The 25,158-nt window shown below is 42.3% G+C and overlaps 1 protein-coding gene across 1 annotated transcript in view; it reads right to left on the bottom strand.

Annotated features, from left to right (window-relative positions):
* LOC126335566 (cytochrome P450 9e2-like) overlaps window positions 1–25,158 on the bottom strand; it is a 147,854-nt gene that overhangs the window by 37,379 nt on the left and 85,317 nt on the right. Inside the window, exon 4 of the mRNA XM_049998993.1 lies at window positions 11,470–11,684. Coding sequence (XP_049854950.1) covers window positions 11,470–11,684 — 215 coding nt within the window. The remainder of the gene's footprint in view (window positions 1–11,469; window positions 11,685–25,158) is intronic.

Raw genomic sequence — 25,158 nt, 5'->3', positions numbered from 1 at the left:
CCATTACTAAAGTACCTTTAAAAATTACAATTAAAAAAAAAAAATTTTTTTAAATGGCAGCTTGTTAGCGGATAGTATAAGTGCAAGGGAAAAAGCTTGTGTGTTTTAGTGTTAATACATCCTGAGAAAAGATACATTGAAAACGGCAAATTTAACATGCCGGAGGTGAAAGGTCTTTTGGCGTAACTACAAGCGCCGGAACAAAGATGAACAGAAAACCAGAGCAGGCAGTGAGGAAACGTCGGCCAATGGTGCGCGGAATTGGTTCAAATGGTTCTGAGCACTATCGGACTTAACATCTGAAGTCATCAGTCCCCTAGAACTTAGAACTTCTTAAACCCAACTGACCTAAGGACATCACACGACACCCAGTCGCCATCGTGCGCGCAATTGGACAGCGCCTTGCCAGGAGCGCCCCCTTCAAGAAGTGAATACAAGCCTAGGTCGCTCAGATCGGCCGCGTCAGCAACGGACATTTGTGCTACGCTATCAGATTGTCGTGATCCGTATCAGGTGCTTACTTGAACTTTGTGTATAGCAAGAACTTTACTGTTTTCATGTCGTCTCTCGCTAGCGACATTAGCTGTAATCAAAGTTAAGTATTGTTAATTTGCTTTATAGAAATAAAAATACAAATGTTATTTCTTTGAATTGTTGTATAGCATTCCGAAAATGCTGCATCCCTTAGGCACCCTATTAGCAGCGAGTGGGCAAGACCCCACAAAAGGTACTTTGTCACCTTGAGGTATTACCTCATTGGCGACGGGTCGTAAAGCACTTACCTTTCTTCTTCCTTCACGCAAAATTTTTTAAAAAGAGAATAAGAAAATTAAAGTCAAGAAAAAAGTCTCAGTGTTAACTTCTGTTTCTTAGAGAAAGCCATTCTTGTGATCAGATGTTACAAAGTTTGCTGTACAACTCCCTCTGCCTTCCAGGAAGAAATAGCAACATCGTATACAGGTCTTTCCGTTTTGCAAATGATAACCAGGGCTGGTCTTTCAAATGAAGTATGGCATGAGATACACCAGTCACTGCCTTTCCTCTTCTGAAGACATGGACATTTTCCATTCTTCTTTTTCAGAATACAGATTTTTACTGCTTTTGAGATGGATGAGTATGTGACACTTTGATGAGAGGGCTTTTGGAGATCTTATCCATGTGCATTGTCAACAATGTTTCAGTAGCACATTTAAAATCAAAGAAGACGGTTGTACGCTTTGGAGTTATATGGCAGTGGGTTCATACCTAATCTAGATCGACAATTATATTTATACTAGGCAGAAATCAAATCTGCATGTGGAATGTACTTCCTTGATTCTTGTGCAGAAAGGAGTGCACTATTTTGCTGCAGCCATTTTCAATAAGCTACCACAAGAACTCAAAAATCTTAGCAGTAGCCCAAACCCTTTTAAGTCTAAACTGAAGAGTTTCCTTATGGCTCACTCCTTCTATTCTGTCGAGGTGCTCCTGGAAGAGCTGAAAAATTAAGCAAATTCCAGTGTTACATTGTTGATTTTCTTTATTTAAACTTACGAATTGTCGCCTGAATACGTTTCGCGTATTTCATTTTATTCTGTTTCTACTGTCGTGTTACAATTTCACGTATTGACTCGTTCCATGTCCATGGAGACTTCTCCTTAATTTGGTCCCACGGAACAGTAAATAAATAAATAAAAATAAAAATAAATCTCGAGGAGCAAAGACGTTCACGCATGACACTTGTCAGAACTCCTGGTGAGGGAGGGGGGGGGGGGGGCAGCTCTGCTTGGCACGAAGACTACACTTTGTCTAACAATGAATGTCTGGAACATTTTCCTGGTGATTTGGCACTTGGAACACGTGTAGGGACATGCAGCAGAGTGCCGGGAACACAAAAGCACTGAAAAGACGCTTTATGAAAAAATGACAGAGTACGTTCTGGGACTGTGCGCTGTACGAAAATGCATCAGGTCACGGTCGTCACGTAGTAATGATACTGGATCCCAAAGCAGCATTAAGGAACTAGCAGACCCAGCACATCTTGGATGGTACTGCAGCTACTGCACACAGGAAGGCCAGGGAGAACTTCACGAGACACTGAGCCAGACACCGGCAGTTCCTGGTAGATTAAACCTGTGTCCAGAGCTGAGACTCGAATCTGAACCTTTGCCTTACAAGGGCAAGTGCTGTCCCGAATGAGCTATCCAAGCACTACGCACGGCCCGTAATCGCAGCCTCACTTCTGCCAGTATCTCCTCTCCAAAATTCACAGACGTTTTCCTGTATATCTTCTGAAAAAGTGACTGTCACTTTTCTTTGTAATATCCTTTCTTCCAGGACTCTTAGTTTAGTAAGTTCCTCTGTGATGTCTCAAAGAAAGACGGAGGTGAAGTGTGACGGAGGGGCTTGCAGCCGCGCTCGAATAGCTCAATCAGTAGAGCGCGTAAGACGCTGGTCCCAGGTTCGAGTCCCAGTCTGGCACACAGCTTTAATCTTCCAGGAAGTTTCAAAGCAGCGTACATTCAACTGCAGACTGAAAATTAGTTTTGGGGAACAGTATACTGCCTTCTCGCTTAATCAAAATTCCGCGCAGATGGACTGTAGATGGCTAAGCTCTGCGACCAGTGAAGGTGACAGCAGTTTTTGAGGCAATTCTTCCACACCCACATCTAGTGCAGGCCTGTTCAGGAGGCAACCATGAGAGCACGAGAGCCCACGCTCGCTGCCCGCCTGAGTAAAGCGTGCTGGCAGTTAGATGGCTGTCAGGCGACAGGGCAAATGCAAACTGTGCGCTGTCTTCCGAGGAGTGAAAATACGTTAAGTCTGCCGTAGTTTCAAACGAAAGCGTATTACTTAATGGCTCAGTGCTTCAAGTAGAGACGAGTAGTAGGAGTAGTAGTACTTGTTGTTGTATTTTTCATTCCAAAGACTTGTTTGATGCGGCTCTCCATGCTATTGTATCTTGTGTAAGGCTCTTCATCTCTGAGTGACTATACCATCCTGCATTCCTTTGTATCTGCTTACTGTATCCAACTCTGGATCTCCCTCTACTATTTTTGCCCCCCACGCTTCCCTCCAAAACGAAATTGCCCCAGAACTTGCCCTACCAACCGATCCCTCTTCTTCTACACAGTGACACAAATTCCTCTCCTCCCCATCTCTATGCGGTATCTCCTCATCAGTTACGTGATCTACCCATCGAATCTTCAGCATTCTTCTGTAGCACCAAATTTCAAAAGCTCCTATTCTCTTCTTTTCTAAACTATTTATCGTCCATGTTGAACTTCCATACATGGCTGCTCTCCATACAAATACTTTCAGGGAGACTTCCTGACAAATCTATGCTCGACGTTAGCAAAGTTCTCTTCTTCAGAAACGATTTTCTTGCCATTGCCAGTCTTCATTTTATATCCTCTCTACTACGACCATAGTTGATTATTTTGGTGCCCAAATAGCAGAACTCATCTACTATTTTAAGTGTCTCATTTACTAACTTAGGTCCCTCAGCATCACCTGATTTACTTTGACTACTTTCCATGATCCTCGTTTTGCTTTTGTTGATGTTCATCTTATATCCTCATTTCAAGATACTGTTCATTCCTTTCAACTGCTCTTCCAAGTCCTTTGCTGTCTCTGCCAAAATTGCAACGTCAATGGCAAACCTCAAAGTTTTTATTTCTTCCCCCTTGACTTTAATACCTACTCAAAATTTTTCTTTTGCTTCCTTTATTGCCAGCTCAATATACAAATTGAATAACATCGAGGATAGGCTACAACCGTGTCTCACTCCCTTCTCAAACACTGCTTCCCTTTCGTGCCCCTCGACTCTTATAACTGCCATCTGGTTTCTGTGCAAATTGTAAATAGCCTTTCTCTCCCTGTATTTTACCTCTGCCACCTTTACAATTTGAAAGAGAGTATTCCAGTCAACATTGTCAAAAGCTTCCTCTAAGTCTACAAATCCTATAAACGTAGGTTTGCCTTTCCGTTAACTATGCTCTGTGAAAAGTTGTATGGCCTTGCGTGCTCCTACATTTCTCCGGAATCCAAATTGATCTTCCCTCAATTTGGGTTGTACCAGTTTTTCAATTCTTGTGTATAGAATTCGTGTTCGTACTTTGCAGCCGTGATTTATTAAACAGATAGTTCGGTAATTTTCACACCTGTCAGCACCGTCTTTCTTTGATACTGGAATTATTATATACTTTTTTAAGTTTGAGGGTATTTCGCATGTTTCATACATCTTGCAAAAAAGATGCAAGAATATTGTCATGGGTGGCTCTCCCTAGGCTATCAGTAGCTCTAACGGAATGTTGTCTACTCCTGGGGCATTGTTTCGACTTAGGTCTTTTAGTGCTCTGTCAAATTCTTCACGCAATATCAAATCTCCCACCCCACTTTCATCTGCGTCTTTTTCTATTTCCATACTATTGCACTCAAGTACATCCCCTTTGTATAAACCCTCTATATACTCCTTCCATTTTTCTGCTTTCCCTTCTTTGCTTAGTACTGGTTTTCCATCTGAGCTCTTCATATTCACACAGGTGGTTCTCTTATTTCCAAAGCTCTCTTTAATTTTTCTGTAGGCGGCATCTATCTTACCCCTAGTGGTATGTGCTTCTGCATCCTTACATTTGTCCTCTAGCCATTCCTGCTTAGCCATTTTCCACTTCTTGTTGATATCATTTTTTAGACGTTTCTATTCCCTTTCGCCTGCTTCATTTACTGCATTTTTATATTTATCCTTTCATCAGTTATATTCAGTATCTCTTCTGGTACCCAAAGATTTCTATTAGCTCTCGCCTTTTTGCCTACTTGATCCTTTGCAGACTTCACCATTTCATCTCTCAAAGCTACCCATTCTTCTTCTACTACATTCCTTTCCTCGGTCCTTGTCAATCGTTCCCTAATGCTACCTCTGAAACACTATACAACCTCTGGTTCTTTCATTTCATCCAGGTCCCATATCCTTAAATTCCAATCTTTTTGCAGTTTCTTCAGTTTTAATCTATCGTGAATAACCAGCAAATTGCGGTCTGACCTTGAAAATATCTTACAATTTAAAACCTGGATCCAAAATCTCTGTCTTACCATTATACAATCAATCTGAAACCTCCCAGTGTCTGTTTAGCAAGAGTAATAGAAGGCAGATTTCAGACTACCTAACAGATCAAAACGAAAATTTCTATTCCGACACTGACAATGTTGAGTGTTTATGGAAAAAGTTCAAGGCAATCGTAAAATGCGTTTTAGACAGGTACGTGCCGAGTAAAACTGCGAGGGACGGGAAGAACCCACCGTGGTACAGCAACAAAGTTAGGAAACTACTGCGAAAGCAAAGAGGGCTTCACTCCAAGTTTAAACACAGCCAAAACCTCTCATACAAACAGAAGCTAAACGATGTCAAAGTTAGCGTAAGGAGGGCTATGCGTGAAGCGTTCAGTGAATTCGAAAGTAAGATTCTATGTACCGACTTGACAGAAAATCCTAGGAAGTTCTGGTCTTACGTTAAATCAGTAAGTGGCTCGAAACAGCATATCCAGACACTCCGGGATGATGATGGCATTGAAACAGAGGATGACACGCGTAAAGCTGAAATACTAAACACCTTTTTCCAAAGCTGTTTCACAGAGGAAGACTGCACTGCAGTTCCTTCTCTAAATCCTCGCACAAACTAAAAAATGGCTAACATCGAAATAAGTGTCCAAGGAATAGAAAGGCAACTGGAATCACTCAACAGAGGAAAGTCCACTGGACCTGACGGAATTCCAATTCCATTCTACACAGAGTACGCGAAAGAACTTGCCTCCCTTCTTACAGCCGTATACCGCAAGTCGCTAGAGGAACAGAAGGTTCCAAATGATTGAAAAAGAGCACAGGCAGTCCCAGTCTTCAAGAAGGGTCGTCGAGTAGATGCGCGAGACTATAGACCTATAACTCTGACGTCGATCTGTTGTAGAATTTTAGAAGATTTTTTTTTGCTCGAGTATCATGTCGTTTTTGGAAACCCAGAATCTACTCTGTAGGAATCAATATGGATTCCAGAAACAGCGATCGTGGGGGCCCAACTCGCTTTGTTACTTCATAAGATCCAGAAAATATTAGATACTGGCTCCCAGATAGATGCTATTTTCCTTGACTTCCGGAAGGCGTTCGATACAGTTCGGCACTGTCGCCTGATAAACAAAGTAAGAGCCTACGGAATATCAGACCAGCTGTGTGGCTGGATTGAAGAGTTTTTAGCAAATATAACACAGAATGTTGTTATCAATGGAGAGACGTCTACAGACGTTAAAGTAGCCTCTGGCGTGCCACAGGGGAGTGTTATGGGACCATAGCTTTTCACAATATATTGAAATGACCTAGTAGATAGTGTCGGAAGTTCCATGCGGCTTTTCGCGGATGATGCTGTAGTACACAGAGAAGTTGCAGCATTAGAAAATTGTAGCGAAATGCAGGGAGATCTGCAGCGGATAGGCACTTGGTGCAGGGAGTGGCAACTGACCCTTGACATAGACATATGTAATGTATTGCGAATTCATAGAAAGAAGGAGCCTTTATTGTTTGATTATATGATAGCGGAACAAACACTGGTAGCAGTTACTTCCGTAAAATATCTGGGAGTATGCGTGCGGAACGATTTGAAGTGGAATGATCATATAAAATTAATTGTTGGTAAGGCGGGTACCAGGTAGAGATTCATTGGGAGAGTCCTTAGAAAATGTAGTCCATCAACAAAGGAGGTGGCTTACAAAACACTCGTTAGACCTATACTTGCGTATTGCTCATCAGTGTGGGATCCGTACCAGATCGGGTTGACGGAGAAGATAGAGAAGATCCAAAGAAGAGCGGTGCGTTTCGTCGCAGGGTTATTTGGTAACGGTGATATCGTTACGGAGATGTTTAGCAAACTCAAGTGGCAGACTCTGCAAGAGAGGCGCTCTGCATCGCGGTGTAGCTTGCTCTCCAGGTTTCGAGAGGGTGCGTTTGTGGATGAGGTATTGAATATATTGCTTCCCCCTGCTTATATCTCCCGAGGAGATCACGAATGTAAAATTAGAGAGATTCGAGCGCGCATGGAGGCTTTCAGACAGTCGTTCTTCCCGCGAACTATACGCGACTGGAACAGGAAAGGGAGGTAATGACAGTGGCACGTAAAGTGCCCTCCGCCACACACCGTTGGGTGACTTGCGGAGTATAACTGTAGATGTAGATGTCTCGAGATCTCTTGCACGTGTACAACATTCTTTCTTGATTCTTAAACCAAGTGTTAGATATGATTGAATTATGCTATGCGCAAAATTCTACCAGGTGGCTTCCCCTTTTACTCCTTTCTCCCAGTCCAAATTCAGCTATTTCTTTACTTCCTATTCATTTTCCTAGTATCGAATTCCGATTCCTCATGACTGTTAAATCTTCGTCTCTTTAACTATCTGAATAATTCCTTTTACCTGATCATACATTTTTTCAATCTTTGTCATCAAGCAGCTTTCTTAAAATCAATGAAAAGTAGTACTATGGCCTCGTTAGGACTTCAAAGCGAAGCTCAGAGACACAAGTACCTATTTATAACAAGTCGGTGCAGGATGCCTAGCTACAGTTAGAACCCGCAGTGTGACAGGCAGTTGCGTCGCAAGTTTCATACTGAAATAAGTATTGTAGACTCGTATAAAAATTTCCTCTAACATAAACTTCCATGACATCACAAGTTTACATCTACGATAACATAGATGTTTGGACCTACATAAGAGGTGTATGAGAAAAGTAGTGAGAATGACAACTCTGCGAGCGATCTGTAACACTACATTGTTCTACTTGAGGAGACAGACGTGTTCACACTTTCCACACGCTCACTCCGAATTTCAGCTCCATAGAGCCATCATGTGATTTTGGAGAGCGCCATCAACGAAGCTGAGTTTTTATTGTATGCTAAGAAAATGGAACAGCGGAATTTGTGTATGCGCAAATATGAACATCGGAAAGTTGAAACAGGCCTACGGTGAATATGCTTATCAAGAACACAAGCTCTGCGCTGGCACAAATCATTTTTCGAAAGCCGAGAACATGTTGAAAATGAACCTTGCTCAGGGACATCTTGAAAAACCAACGAAACGTGAGATCTGACTGAAGTTTAATAATGAGTATGATGGGTGGCTTGTTAAACGTACATCAAATTTTGACCTTAGCTTTGCACATGAATTAGGTCTGCCCTGAAATGGTGCCGAAAAATCTCATAACTGAGCAGGACAATCGAAGAAATGAGTGCGTTCATCTTTTTGAGAGGGCTGTCAGAGACAGCAAAGGATTTGGAAGCGCAGTTCAAAGGAATGGACAGTGTCTTGACAGGAGGATATAAGATGAACATCAACAAAAGCAAAACGAGGATAATGGAATGTAGTCGAATTAAGTGGGGTGATGCTGAGGGAATTACATTAGCAAACGAGACACTTACAGTAGTAAAAGGAGTTTTGCTATTTGGGGAGCAAAATAACTGATGATGGTCGAAGTAGAGAGGATATAAACTGTAGACCGACGATGGCAAGGAAAGCGTTTCTGAAGGAGAGACATTTGTTAACATCGAGTATAGATTTAAGTGTCAGGAAGTCGTTTCTGAAAGAATTAGTATAGAGTGTAGCCATGTATGGAAGTGAAACATGCACGTTAAATAGTTTGGACAAGAAGAGAATAGAAGCGTTCGAAATGTGGTGCTACAGAAGAATGCTGAAGATTAGATGGGTAGATCACATACCTAATGAGGAGGTATTGAATGGAATTGGGGAGAGGAGGAGTTTGTGGCACAACGTGACAAGAAGAAGGGACCGGTTGGTAGGACATGTTCTGAGGCTTCAAGGGATCACAAATTTAGCATTGGAGGGCAGCGTGGAGGGTAAAAATTGTAGAGGGAGACCAAGAGATGAGTACACTAAGCAGATTCAGAATGATGTAGATTGCAGTAAGTACTGGGAGATGAAGAAGCTTGCACAGGCTAGAGTAGCATGGAGAGCTGCATCAAACCAGTCTCAGGACTGAAGACCACAACAACAAACAACGAACATTTCAGATGGGTGATGAATCCTGGCTTTTGAATACAGTCCTGAGACAAAGCGGCAAAGTGAGGAGTGGCACACTAAGATGTCTCCTCAACTGAAATCAACTCGAATAAACAAATAAAAGATCAAAACAATGCTGATTTGTTTTTTGGACAGTAGGGGTATTGTGCATAAATAATTGGTTCCTTCATGACAAACTGTCAACTAAATGTTTTACAAACATGTTCTTGAAAGACTCTGGAAAGGGTGACCGAGTGAGACAGGACATTGCAGATAAGTGGATACTACACCACGACAATGCTGCATGTCACACGGCCACTCCCAACAAATGCCTTGTTTTACACTCAGCTCGCCGGCCGGAGTGGCCGAGCCGTTCTAGGCACTACAGTCTGGAACCGCGCGACCGCTACGGTCGCAGGTTCGAATCCTGCCTCGGGAATGGATGTGTATGATGTCCTTAGGTTAGTTAGGTTTAAGTAGTTCTAAGTTCTAGGGGACTGATGACAACAGATGTTAAGTCCCATAGTGCTCAGAGCCATTTGAACCATTTTCATTCAGCTGCGCGTCAACAGTTAAAAGAAACGTATGTTTCATTTCATTGTCATTTTTCGTCAAAGCAATAGTTTTCGAAAATAAATTTTCCATGAAAGACATTAATGAGCTACCGTTAAGTCGTACATTTCTGTGGAATTCTCAGCGGCCGTAGAATAAACTCGTTGAGAATAGTTTCTCATGCCGAGCTGCCTCTTTCCATTTCCCCTCCCCTCCCTTCCCCTCCTCATATCTTTCCATTACTCGCTGTCAGCCGGCCTTTGCTTACAGCTGTAACATGAATGCGAGGCAGCTGAAAGCACACAAATGACTACAAAAGCACGTACAGAGATAAATGAGGAGAGTAGTTGTCGTACTCCTTTCTTCTGTGTGGACTGCATCACAAAGCTGATACTGAAATCTCCACTCAGTATTACATTGGTATTTTTGCTGTCAGTAGAAGATAACAAGGCCTTAAAGTTTGCTCAGAAAGATCCTGAAGTTGCAAGTGGAGAACCTCTAAATCACGATCACTAAAAATTCGATTCTAGTAAATTCGAACATTGCTGAAAAGCGTTCTGTCATTTGTTCACCGATGGACTTTGAGACATCAGGGTAACAAGGCATATAAATGTGAGAACTATGATGCGATGAGCTTGACAGCTCATGCACCCAAGCTGCAGGACACAACAAAAACTGTGATTCTGTTAGCTAAAGATTAGATAGCTTTAGGAAATACACAGGCAGCACAGAGGAAGTTCTGTCGTTTGCTTGATGGGTGGCTTTGCTGAAGTCTCAAATGAGAAAGAAGAGGCAAATGAGCATGCAAAAAATATGAAAACTGAAGATATCATTGTATTTCTTGACCTAAACAAAGCTTTCGACAGTATAAGATGGTGCAAAATGTTCAAAAACCTCCGAAAACAGGTATACGCCTTGGGGAAAGACGGCTAGTATACAGTATAACAAGAAATGAGAGGGATTAATAAGAATGGAAGACCAAAGGAGAGACGTTACGATTAACAGGAGCGAAAACAGATTTAGCCTTCATCTAACGTTCAACCTGCGCATCGAATAAACAATGAACGGAATAAAAGAAAAGTTCAGATGTAGTTGGTTCAGCTGGCTCTGAGCACTATGGGACTTAACTTCTGAGGTCGTCAGTCCCCTAGAACTTACAACTACTTAAACCTAACTAACCTAAGGACATCACACACATCCATGTCCGAGGCAGGATTCGAACCTGCGACTGTAGTGGTCGTGAGGTTCCAGACTGTAGCGCCTAGACCCGCACGGCCACCCTGGCAGGCTCAGATGTAGTATTAAAGTTCAGTATTAAAGGATATCTGTGTTATGATTCGCTAATGACATTGCTACATTGTGTGAAAGTGAGGAAAAATTACAGGATCTGTTGAAAGAACAACATACAGAACATAGAATATGGGTTGACAGCAAACTAGAGAAAGACGAAAGTATGGAGGACAGTCAGAAATGAGAAGAACGACAATCGTCAGTTGTGAAACCATATCATGGGTAAGATATGTGCAACTGTCTGAGATATCGTTAATATTGTATCTTTTCCTTTATCTACAGAAACCAAAATACTGCAGACCTTATTAAAGTTGATTGCTATCATACTCTTTTTACTAAGAGACTCTATAGAAAATTCATAGTCATCAAGGAAGAATCCCTGGTGGTGGCAGCTATACGTTATACAATACAATAACTCACGTTGACGTATGAATGTGAATTATAGTGCAGTGATAATCCATTGCGGTTATATGTTAAAAACAATGAGCAAATTCGACGTGCGGACGCAAGGTGTAGAAACAGTTACTTATCCTCTGCGCAACACAATTTCACGATTATCGTCATTACCAGCTGATATAAAACAGTTCGGGAGAATTACCTTCATCAGCGACGGAAACAGCACGTGACCGATGATAACAAGAGCTCTTATTCCGGAAAAGTCTGTGATGTCCTTCCCTCGGCGATAGAATTCGTTGTTGCGGTCTGCAAACGAGTTGCAGTCGTGTCCGAAGGCAGTGGAAGCTATGACATCACTGCTGTACCTGTTCATCAGGTCTTCTATCTCAATGGGCACAGGATCGTCAGTAAGCTTTCCTGAAAAAACCGAGCGATTCAGGCGAGGACAATTTTTCGGAAGGTTAGTTACATTTTACTACTTAGTTTAGCTCAACGAGAAATTTCCATCTGTTTGTTAAGTGCAGTTGAAACAGCCTTTATGCATCTGTTTATATTTTTATTAGCTATCCATAAACCCAACAACATAACATATCAATGAGCTTCATTCCCAGATAAATAAGTTCTAGGCTTTTCAAAATATTTACTACCTATATTAAATAGAACAGAACGCAATTTTATTAAAATACGTGATGTTGTTGTTGTGGTCTTCAGTCCTGAGACTGGTTTGATGCAGCTCTCCATGCTACTCTATCCTGTGCAAGCTTCTTCATCTCCCAGTACCTACTGCAACCTACATCCTTCTGAATCTGCTTAGTGTATTTATCTCTTGGTCTCCCTCTACGATTTTTACCCTCCACGCTGCCCTCCAATACTAAATTAGTGATCCCTTGTTGCCTCAGAACATGTCCTACCAACCGGTCCCTTCTTCTTGTCAAGTTGTGCCACAAAACTCCTACTCTCCCCAATCGTATTCAATACTTCCTCATTAGTTATGTGATCTACCCATTTAATCTTCAGCATTCTTCTGTAGCACCACATTATGAAAGCTTCTATTCTCTTCTTGTCCAAACTAGTTATCGTCCATGTTTCACTTCCATACATGGCCACACTCCATACAAATACTTTCAGAAATGACTTCCTGACACTTAAATCTAGACTCGATGTTTACAAATTTCTCTTCTTCAGAAACGCTTTCCTTGCCATTGCCAGTCTAAATTTTATATCCTCTCTACTTCGACCATCATCAGTTATTTTGCTCCCCAAATAGCAAAACACCTTTACCACTTTAAGTGTCTCATTTCCTAATCTAATTCCCTCAGCATCACCAGACTTAATTCGACTACTTTCCATTATCCTCGTTTTGCTTTTGTTGATGTTCATTTTATATCCTCCTTTCAAGACACTGTCCATTCCGTTCAACTGCTCTTCCAAGTCCTTTGCTGTCTCTGACAGAATTACAATGTCATCGGCGAACCTCAGTGTTTTTATTTCTTCTCCATGGATTTTAATACCTACTCCGAATTTTTCTTTTGTTTCCTTTACTGCTTGCTCAATATACAGTTTGAATAACATTGGGGAGAGACTACAACCCTGTCTTACTCCCTTCCCAACAACTGCTTCCCTTTCATGTCCCTCGACTCTTATAACTGCCATCTGGTTTCTGTACAAATTGTAAATAGCCTTTCGCTCCCTGTATTTTACCCCTGCCACCTTTAGAATTTGAAAGAAAGTATTCCAGTCAACATTGTCAAAAGCTTTCTCTAAGTCTACAAATGCTAGAAACATTGGTTTGCCCTTCCATAATCTAGCTTCTAATATAAGTTGTAGGGTCAGTATTGTCTCACGTGTTTCAACATTTCTACGGAAGCCAAACTGATCTTCCCCGAGGTCAGCTTCTACTAGTTTTTCCATTCGTCTATAAAGAATTCGTGTTAGTATTTTGCAGCTGTGACTTATTAAACTGATAGTTCGGTAATTTTCACATCTGGCAACACCTGCTTTTTTTGGGTTTGGAATTATATTCTTCTTGAAGTCTGAAGGTATTTCGCCTGTCTTGCTCAGCAGATGGTAGAATTTTGTCAGGACTGGCTCTCCCGAGGCCGTCAGTAGTTCCAATGGAATGTTGTCTACTCCGGGGGCCTTGTTTCGACTCAGATCTTTCAGTGCTCTGTCAAACTCTACACGCAGTATTGTATCTCCCATTTCATCTTCATCTACATCCTCTTCCAATTCCATAATACTGTCCTCAAGTACATCGCCCTTGTATAGACCCTCTATATACTCCTTCCACCTTTCTGCTTTCTCTTCTTTGCTTAGGACTGGGTTTCCATCTGAGCTCTTGATGTTCATACAAGTGGTTCTCTTATCTCCAAAGGTCGCTTTAATTTTCCTGTAGGCAGTATCTATCCTACCCCTAGTGAGATAAGCCTCTACATCCTTACATTTGTCCTCTAGCCATCCCTGCTTAGCCATTTTGCACTTCCTGTCGATCTCTTTTTTGAGACGTGTGTATTCCTTTTTGCCTGCTTCATTTACTGCATTTTTATATTTTCTCCTTTCATCAATTAAATTCAATATTCCTTCTGTTACCCAATGATTTCTACTAGCCCTTGTCTTTTTTCGTACTTGATTCTCTGCTGCCTTCACTACTTCATCCCTCAAAGCTACCCATTCTTCTTCTATCGTATTTCTTTCCCCCATTCCTGTCAATTGCTCCCTTATGCTCTCCCTGAAACTCTGTACAACCTCTGGTTCTTTTAGTTTATCTATGTCCCATCTCCTTAAATTCCCACCTTTTTGCAGTTTCTTCAGTTTTAATCTACAGGTCATAACCAATAGATTGTGGTCAGAGTCCACATCTGCCCCTGGAAATGTCTTACAATTTAAAACCTGGTTCCTAAATCTCTGTCTTACCATTATATAATCTATCTGATACCTTTTAGTATCTCCAGGCTTCTTCCATGTATACAGCCTTCTTTTATGATTCTTGAACCAAGTGTTAGCTATGATTAAGTTGTGCTCTGTGCAAAATTCTACCAGGCGGCTTCCTCTTTCATTTCTTTGCCCCAGTCCATATTCAGCTACTACGTTTCCTTCTCTCCCTTTTCCTACTACCGAATTCCAGTCACCCATGACTATTAAATTTTCATCTCCCTTCACTATCTGACTAATTTCTTTTATTTGATCATACATTTCTTCAATTTCTTCGTCATCTGCAGAGCTAGTTGCCATATAAACTTGTACCACTGTAGTAGGTGTGGGCTTCTTATGTATCTTGGCCACAATAATGCGTTCACTATGCTGTTTGTAGTAGCTTACCCGCATTCCTATTTTCCTATTCATTATTAAACCTACTCCTGCATTACCCCTATTTGATTTTGTGTTTATAACCCTGTAGTCACGTGACCACGTGACCAGACGTCTTGTTCCTCCTGCAACCGAACTTCGCTAATTCCCACTATATCTAACTTTAACCTATCCATTTCCCTTTTTAAATTTTCTAACCTACCTGCCCGATTAAGGGATCTGACATTCCACGCTCCGATCCGTAGAAAGCCTGTTTTCTTTCTCCTGATAACGACGTCCTCTTGAGTAGTCCCCGCCCGGAGATCCGAATGGGGGACTATTTTACGTCCGGAATATTTTACCCAAGAGGACGCCATCATCATTTAATCATACAGTAAAGCTGCATGCCCTCGGGAAAAATTACGGCCGTAGTTTCCCCTTGCTTTCAGCCGTTCGCAGTACTAGCACAGCAAGGCCGTTTTGGTTATTGTTACAAGGCCAGATCAGTCAATCATCCAGACTGTTGCCCCTGCAGCTACTGAAAAGGCTGCTGCCCCTCTTCAGGAACCACACGTTTGTCTGGCCTCTCAACAGATACCCCTCCGTTGAGGTTGCACCTACGGTACAGCTATCTGTATCGCTGAGGCACGCAAACCTCCCCACCAACGGCAAGGTCCATGGTTCATGAGGGAAGAAAATACGTGATAAGGCACGATAACTTGAATTACGCATCGTATGCAACCAAAAATAGGAATCTCTCTCTCTGTCTGTCTGTCTTTCTGCCTCTCTCTCTCTCTCTCTCTCTCCCTCTGTCTCTGTCTCTGTTCTGTGGAGTTCCTGCACCTTTCGCCACATCCTACATATCTGTTGTTATCGGTTTCTGTGATTCCATTTTTTCTCGTTTTCTTGTATTTCTCTTTCTCATGACGACCTTTATGTCATCGAACAAGCCACCTTCGATCTTCCTCTTCTCCTTCTTCCGTGAGGGTGGTACATCAAGATCTTCTTTCGCCATCTGTCATCCGTCTTTCACAATTTATGTCCATAACAGGCAAGCTATTCTACCTAATGTTGTGCAGCCGAGATATTCTACACGATCTACTGAAATAATCCATTTCCACAACACTGTTTGGTCTTCATTCTTTTTTCCAGTAAGCTCGCGGCAGTCGCATCCATAGGTCGATGCAGGCTCTACAGTATTTCTATAGAGCGTCTGATTTACTTTCCAAATCATGTTAGAAGACCATAACAGCGGTTTTGGCTTCTAATTTGCTGCTTTCCCGTGGGCTAATCGTTGCTGTATTTCCCAACTATTTGTTCCGTCTTCCGATAGGATGCTACACAAATACAACAATTTTTTAATTGCCTTGATGTGTTGACCCTCTACTTTTATATTTCCTACATTTTACCCATTGCATAATGAGTCTTTTGAAAATTTACTTTCAGTCGCACTTATAATATTCTCCTAACAATTTTCTTAGCGTAAAACAGAAACGATCTTCACTGGTCACAAGTACCTGATCATCTGCGAAGAACAAGATGTACAGACATTAATCCTTTGTTACCTTAATGCCCAGTCTACATCTACATCTACATATATACTCCGCTAGCCACCAAGCGGTGTGTGGCGGAGGGCACAATTCGCGCCAAAGTCATATTCCCCCCCCCCCCTTCCCCTCCCCTGTTCCACACCGGATCGCGCGAGGGAAAAACGACTGCCTGAACGCCTCAGTATGAGCTCTTATTTCCCTTATCTTTGAATGATGATCATTAGGCGATCTGAAAGTTGGTAGTAATAATATATGCTCTACATCCTCGGCGATTTTGGATTTCGTAATTTAGTGAGCAGCCCCTTCCGTTCAGTGTGTCGTCTATCTGCAAGTGTGTCCCACTTTAAACTTTCCATGAGATTTGTAACTCGCCACAAATCTTGCCGATCTTCTTTGGAGCTTCTCAATCTCTTGAATCAGACCCAACTGGTAAGGGTCCCATACAGACGAACAATACTCTAAGGCTGCGTTCACACTGCCGGCCGGGCCGGGCTGAGCTGACGTGTACTGGGTCGGCTCGTGCCTGGCCAGCTCAGGCCGACGTGTGGCGCATTCACATTGCGCGCCGCGCAGAGCCGGGACGGCGAAACGGGGGAAAATCCACTTCTCCGATTTTCGTGTTTTAAGAATTCTTAGCGGTATATAAGACTTCGCCACATCGTTTGATGAACTTATTTTTTCCTTGAAAGCTATACTTACGTCGTGAAAAAAGAAAAAAAAAGAAAAACTCTACTTTTCGTTTCGCGTGATTTCTTAGTTTCGTAACGCTTCCCAACCGATTTTGAAGAATGTATGCGGCTAAAGAATCTGACTTTTGAAAACGTGGTAGTGCAACATCTTAGATTCGTATTGAATCATTTATCTTTCCATATTTCTTAACAGTCATTGTGAAATGATGCTATTTGTCAACGTTGTGCACTTGATTTACGAATCTTGTAGTGAAAAAGTTATGTAGCGGGTAGCTTACTGTTACATCCGTTTTAGACCATACATTGTTGCGAATGAAATGTAGCTAGAAGTACCAAAAAGTTTTTGAAATGATAATGACACTGATATCTGTCTCTGGTCTCAAGTAATGCGAGCTATTCAGTGGCGTCAGTGCAGCGTCCGCAAGCCACGGAGTTCGCGCGGCTACAGCTTGGGTTAGTGAAGTCATATAATGCAGGGCAGAAAAGAACTAATTACTAGTGATCAGCGCAGACCTAGTGTCGGTCCCTCTTATTATTTTAATGGTCTCATTCTCTAGATAAATTCAAATGTATAAGAATTTTTCCCTCGGTTACTGGACAATCATCTGCTATGTTTTTATAATTGGCCACACGTTGCATCACAAAAGACAAACAATTATTTGTCATCAACATCCTACAATTAGTATGATGTACATTTCGTATTTCGAACTAAAAGATAACTGAAGCGCAATTCTTTAGTCTCGTTGTCTACTGTGACAGAAAAAATAATGGAGTGTTAATGAAACTACTGTAGATCGGCACAGATGTGCGTTTCATTGTTCTTCACTGTTTTTTTTTTTTTTGCTTTTTTTCTTCCTTAGCGGGCTGCGCTGCACTGTCAAGGTAATCCTCACTCTTTGGCTAAATGGCTGGCGGGAGGCCAAATAAATAAATTTAAAAAGATCCCCACCCTTCGACAGCTGACAAGCAAGTCAGCAGAAAAGGCAGCTGCAGTCAACAACTGCTCGCCTTTAGCCAGTCTGCTGTCGTGTAGAACAATGTCTTCACTCTTTTACTGGTATTGTTTTGACTCTGCAGTAACTCGTCGAGTTTTGAAGTACAGAAGAACTAAGAGGTTATGGATTCATCCCATAAATAGCGACATACATTTAGGAGAGTTTTTTCCTTTATATGAAGAAGTTAAAAACTATCATGAAAAATTTCATTCAAATTACAGAATGAATCATAATACATTTCAATATGTGCTGCAGAACATTCAAGACAAAATTTCTAAACAGAACACAAATTTTGGCAGAAGTATAACAGCAGAAGAAAAATTGTGTATAACGATTAGGTAAGATTCGTTAGTACACACTTTTTTGTTTGCAGTAGAACTTTGTACAGCATTCACTACCTCCAATTAATTGTAGTCATGCTTTTGTATTTTAAATTTCACAAACGCTGACCTCTGAGGGGAAGAGAGTTTATGGGACTCCTGAGTATCATTAGGAAGTAATTAGCTTCGTCATTTTGGGTAATGTCTTGCTGTGCCTTCAACGAAGAAATACAGAAATACTCCCACAGAATTTTCCAACCTTTTTCTTCTTTCTTCTTCATGATGCAGCGCTTGGCAGTGGTGATGGTTCATCATGTGAAGCCATTGATAACATCACAGAATTCTTTTCATTACCTTGTAAGATAGACAGATTGATAGGCGAAGAGTTTTGAGATAATGCCCTTTGACACTGGTTCTGTTTCCACTGATAAGGAACTGCCACAGCATGACTTTACAATGCATTATCATCTTGTAGGGACACATTTCCGTCCCTCAGTGGCACTCATATCTGCCTCCGTTTACAACTAAATGCGAACTGTTCAGTGGCGGCAATGCCGCGATCGCTGGCAAGCTATTGTTGTAAATGCACGTAAATACGGTAGATTAAATAAATGAAATAAAAGTAATTTCGCATGTATCATTATAATAAACGTAATTTTTCCTCACTGATTGTGAAATGTGAGGTAACATCTTAAAATAAAAGACGTGTGCAGTCACACTTGTGATGAAAGCAGAAGCGAGACGTGTGATGCGTGTACTGCAGAAGATGTGGTGCTGCTCCACAGGCTCGCGCCGGCAACATTAAACACTCGGGATGTCGCCGGCTCGGCTCCGGGAGGCTCACGCCGTGTCGGCGCGGCCCGGCCGCCAGTGTGAACGCTGCAGTTCAAAACCGTGTGTTTGACATCGATCATATAAAGTTGATCGTCGGTAAAGCAGATGCCAGACTGAGATTCATTGGAAGAATCTTAAGGAAATGCAATCCGACAACAAAGGAAGTAGGTTACAGTACGCTTGTTCGCCCAATGCTTGAATACTGCTCAGCAGTGTGGGATCCGCACCAGGTAGGGTTGATAGAAGAGATAGAGAAGATCCAACGGAGAGCAGCGCGCTTCGTTACAGGATCAATTAGTAATTGCGAAAGCGTTACGGAGATGATAGATAAACTCCAGTGGAAGACTCTGCAGGAGAGACGCTCAGTAGCTCGGTACGGGCTTTTGTTAAAGTTTCGAGAACATACCTTCACCGAAGAGTCAAGCAGTATATTGCTCCCTCTTACGTATATCTCGCGAAGAGACCATGAGGATAAAATCAGAGAGATTAGAGCCCACACAGAAGCATACCGACAATCCTTCTTTCCAGAATGAGATTTTCACTCTGCAGCGGAGTGTGCGCTGATATGAAACTTCCTGGCAGATTAAAACTGTGTGCCCGACCGAGACTCGAACTCGGGACCTTTGCCTTTCGCGGGCAAGTGCTCTACCAACTGAGCTACCGAAGCACGACTCACGTCCGGTACTCACAGCTTTACTTCTGCCAGTATCCGTCTCCTACCTTCCAAACTTTACAGAAGCTCTTCTGCGAGAGTTGCAGAACTAGCACTCCTGAAAGAAAGGATATTGTGGAGACATGGCTTAGCCACAGCCTGGGGGATGTTTCCAGAATGAGATTTTCACTCTGCAGCGGAGTGTGCGCTGATATGAAACTTCCTGGCAGATTAAAACTGTGTGCCCGACCGAGACTCGAACTCGGGACCTTTGCCCGCGAAAGGCAAAGGTCCCGAGTTCGAGTCTCGGTCGGGCACACAGTTTTAATCTGCCAGGAAGTTTCATATCAGCGCACACTCCGCTGCAGAGTGAAAATCTCATTCTGGAAACATCCCCCAGGCTGTGGCTAAGCCATGTCTCCGCAATATCCTTTCTTTCAGGAGTGCTAGTTCTGCAACTCTCGCAGAAGAGCTTCTGTAAAGTTTGGAAGGTAGGAGACGGATACTGGCAGAAGTAAAGCTGTGAGTACCGGACGTGAGTCGTGCTTCGGTAGCTCAGTTGGTAGAGCACTTGCCCGCGAAAGGCAAAGGTCCCGAGTTCGAGTCTCGGTCGGGCACACAGTTTTAATCTGCCAGGAAGTTTCAATCCTTCTTTCCACGTACAATACGAGACTGGAATAGAAGGGAGAACCGATAGAGGTACTCAGGGTACCTTCCGCCACACACCGTCAGGTGGCTTGCGGAGTATGGATGTAGATGTAGATGTAGAAGCGGGCGGCGGCCCGGCCAGGCTCGGCTCGGCCCGGCCGGCAGTGTGAACGCAGCCTAAGACTGGACGAACTAACGTATTGTAAGCTATTTCCTTTGTTGAAGGACTGCATCGCTTCAGAATTCTAACAATAAACCGCAATCTAGAGTTCGCCTTACACGTTACTTGTTAATCTGATCATTACATTTGAGATCATTTCGAATAGTCACACTCATATACTTGACTGATGTTACCGCTTCCAAAGACTGACCATTTATTTTGTACTCATACATTAATGGGGATTTTCGTCTTGTTATACGCAGTATTTTACACTTACCAATACTGAGAGGTAACTGCCAGTCATTACACACGCATTTATTTTCTGCAAATCCTCACTGATTCGTTCACAACTTTCGTGAGGTACTACTTTCCTGTAGACTACAGCATCATCGGCAGTCTAAGTCCGCTGTCAGTACAATCAACCAGATCGATTATGAAAATCGTAAAAAGCAGCGGACGTATTACACTGCCCTGGGGCACACATGAAGTTACGCTTGTTTCTGTTGAAGTCACCCCGTTCAGGACGACATACTGCTCTCTGTCGGATAGAAAAACTTTCTATCCAACCACATACGCCATCGGACAGGCCGTATGCGCGCAGTTTTTCTAGCAAGTGACATTGCGGAACTGAGTCGAACGCCTTTCGAAAGTCGATAAAAATGGCATCAACCATGGGAGCCGATATCTAGAGCCTGTTGTTTATATGCACAAAGAGGGCGAGCTGTGTCTCGCACGACCGCTGTTTCCAAAAACCGTTCTGGTTTCTGCAGATGAGCTTCTCGGAGTCTAGAAAGTTCATTACGTCTGAACACAAAATATATTCTTACGTGCATCCGATTTTCTACCCTTTTTATAGATTGCTATGACCTGGGCCTTCTTCCAGTCCCGTGGAACTGTCCGCCGTTACAATGATCTCTGATAGATGATGGATAAGAATGGTGCTACATTTGTAGCATAGTCAACATATAATCTTACGGGAACACCGTCTGGGCCAGATGCCTTTCTGGCGTCTAAGGATCTTAACTGTTTTACAATCCCAGATGCACTAAACACTATGTCAGCCATCCTTTCGTTTGTTAGATTATTGGTGCTGCAGTCCCCTATCGTAAACGAGTTTTTGAAATCTAGGTTTAGAATTTCGGTCTTCTGTTAATATCGTCAGTTACATTACCCGTACTGTCAGCAAGAGAGGGTATTGAATTATTTGCTGCGTTGATAGATTTCACATACGACCAAAATTTTTTGGGCTTATTTTGAATCTGCAGGTAAAATATTGCTTTCAATTTCGTTAATAGAAACTCTTATTGTCCTTCTGACAGCTGCTTTCATTTCGCATAATTTCTGTTTGTCAGCACGTTTCCTACTCCACAGGTCTAAGGTTTTCTGGGTGTGTATTTTAAACAATGTGTGAGGTAAGCAGTACTCCTGTTTTAATCCTATTGTGGTTCTGAGAGGCTGTGACAAAATTTTATTCTTCGCTATGATTACACATTCTTCTAACATGTCTTCTCAAGTACACCCTCCCCCCCCCTCCCCCCTCCTACCCCGCTCCCCAGGGAATAGTGAACTTACTGTTCTGTTCCCAGGGAAAGGAGCTGCAAATGCAGTATCTTTGATAAAAACCAGTACGCTTAGTTAGTGTTCAGCATATCATATCAATTACTAACGAAATTTTCTTTATCTTCCAGCAATCAATTAAGGCAAATGAAATATTTATTAATTGCTTCTCAAATGAAAGCTTGTGAAACAAATATGTAGGGTCGAATTATGTCGAATAGCTCTGCAACATTAGTCAAATAAATTACATTACTTCAGAATGAATCCAGAGTGCTTAACTTCTAATCTGAAGTGGTTTCCAATGTGACCTATATTTATTTGTTGGTAGGAATCTTGTATTTTGTGGCCGTTATGGGCTAGTGACTAGGTCTTGGGTTCAATCCTGGATAGTGTCGGAGATTTTTCCTTGTTTCAGACCCTCCAAGACGGCTTCAGGTTCACTCAGCCTGCTGTCGAAAGAGTACCGAAATATTTTCTGTGGATAAAAGGCGGACAGCGTGATGGACCACCACGCACCCCCTCCTAGCGCTGGATCGAAGAAAGGCTGCTTCTATCTTCAGTTAGGTCGACAGCCCGGCCACGAACTTGCGCCACAATCTTTTACCCTTTATCATGTCTATTACACATATCTTTCTTCTTATCATCTGGTCAAACTAGTAAAATCCTACTTGGATCAGACTGTAGTCAGCCACTTTATCGAGATTCAGACATACTTCTAAACGCTAGGCGTAAATAATAAACAAAGTTGTCTGCATAGTAGACGGACCTGATATTCTGTTGGCAGAGAATATTGTCCACCTGGGTCGAACGCTTGTAATGTTATTTCAACTTATGTAATATCAACAAACTTTGAATGCCCACAAGAAGTAAATACCAATTAAATGAAATAAAAAGGGCTTGGAGTCGAATAAACTGAGCTATTTAAACGACTTACATTTGGAATCTATGATATGAAGGTTAAAATGTCTAGGAGGAGTATCACCCATGAAAACCTGTTGTGGGAATTTCTCTTTTTTAAGAGAACAAATCATATGTGTACATATTTTTGATAACATTTGTGAATTGACTGTGGTCCAAAAGACCAGCTGTCGAGAAATACAGGTATATATTCAGATACAAAGGTGTACAGGTGCGTGGGTCCGAGGGGAGTGGGGGAGGGGGGGCATAGCGTGAAGATAGGTGGGACAGCAGCACCATGAGCAAAAAGGTTTTATAGTAAAAAAGCAGGGATCAGAGACGGTGGCATGCAGACGTGACGTGTAGATTAACAACAATGAGTGTATCGGTAATCAACAAAGTGTTTACAAATATGGACAAGGACAAAAGTGGTGTAGTTGTACAAGATCTTTGACTCTCGGACCATTTCTGCCAATTATTGAAATAAAATCAAGTGTGAAAAAATTTCCTTTAATTACCGGGTTACAGTAGACTTTTACCAGAAATAAAATTACAAGATTTTTCAGGAGAACTAGTATACCAAATTTGGGATAAAGTACGAGGGTTGGAGCTTTAATAGTGGCAACTATTTATTTACAGCTCGTACAAAATAGATACGTGTTTTACTGACCTTCAAAGTAGTCACCAGCATTGTGTGCAAGACTGTTAACTTGCTTAAATTGTCCATATTTGCCTCCTGAAGAAGAAGTTTTTTTTAAACATTTAAATCATGGTAAAGTGTGTGTGTGTGTGTGTGTGTGTGTGTGTGTGTGTGTGTGTGTGTGTGTGTGTGTGTCTGCTTGGGACCTATTGGCTCCCAACAGCAATGTTATCAGCGCCCCAACACACATTAAAGGAACGAATGTGGATACAATTACTAAATTTTTATCACATACGCTAAGACCGCGGGGGAAAGAAAAAAAGATGCTATACATAAGACTAAAACACAGTTAAAATGACAAAGGAGCTAAAAGAAGTACAAAGGAAAATGTCACTGGCTGACGTCTTAGGTAAAATATGGGTGAGTCAGTCGCCCTGTTTAATACATTACTATCACCTCTCTAAAATCTTGGCAAAAATGTTGGACAAATAACAAAACTTTAAAATTCTAACCACATTCATTTGAACGTTACCCAAAATAGAGTGCAGATCTTTCGGAAATCAGCCGGGGCCCGCTCATAGTAAAATAAAACGGTTTCCAAAAAATGTCGCCCACAGTAACCTGTATGCCACAAGAGCCACTCATTGGAGGGTCCTATCGCCGGGGCAAAAAGCCGTGCGCCATTGGGCTATGGCCTGTGCGAAGACAGGAGGACCTCGTCCGCTCTACGTGGCTGGAAGAAAGTACGCCACGGCCGCGTTGTGGGCTTTACTAGACGGACCTTATTGGCTGACACTCCCAGCCACTCATTCTTCTGCCGACGCAAGTCTCTGGACCTGAGTAGCGAAGCTATAGCATGCAGGGGGGGGGGGGGGGGGGGATGGTACACTGAAATTACTGAGGAACATGATACGCCTCCTAGGCTGCTAGATCCGCCCTTTCGTTCCCCACAATATCCATGTGCCCTAGTGCGCAGCAGAAACACCTCCTTTCCCAGCCATTGTAGTTACAGGAGAGCTTCTTCAATGTTCTCGACGACTTTATCGTTTGGGTACAAGCATTTTAGCGAGTGATGGGGACTCACAGAATCAGAACTGACAAATTTAGCTCTAGAAGAACGTCTCATCCGCTCTAGTGCCTGCAAGATAGCATATAATTCTGCGTCGAAGATAGTACAGTCTTGAGGCAGTACGATCTTCAGGACACGATCCCAGAAAACAACAGAGCAGCCAGCAGAGCCGAGGCTGATTAGACCCATCCGTAAAGACAGCTGCATATTTGTGGTGCTCATATAAAGGAATACAAAAGTCTCAACAATGAGATCGACAGGAAGTGCAAAATGGCTAAGCAGGGATGCCTAGAGGACAAATGTAAGGATGTAGAGGCTTATCTCACTAGGGGTAAGATAGATACTGCCTACAGAAAAATTAAAGAGACCTTTGGAGATAAGAGAACCACTTATGTATATCAAGAGCTCAGATGGAAACCCAGTTCTAAGCAAAGAAGGGAAAGCAGAAAGGTGGAAGGAGTATATAGAAGGTCTGTACAAGGGCGATGTACTTCAGGACAATATTATGGAAATGGAAGAGAATGTAGATGAAGATGAAATGGGAGCTACGATACTGCGTGAAGAGTTTGGCAGAGCACTGAAAGACCTGAGTCGA

Source organism: Schistocerca gregaria, chromosome 2, assembly GCF_023897955.1.
Source record: "Schistocerca gregaria isolate iqSchGreg1 chromosome 2, iqSchGreg1.2, whole genome shotgun sequence".
Lineage (NCBI taxonomy): Eukaryota > Metazoa > Arthropoda > Insecta > Orthoptera > Acrididae > Schistocerca > Schistocerca gregaria.
This window is presented reverse-complemented; position numbering and strand designations above follow the sequence as displayed.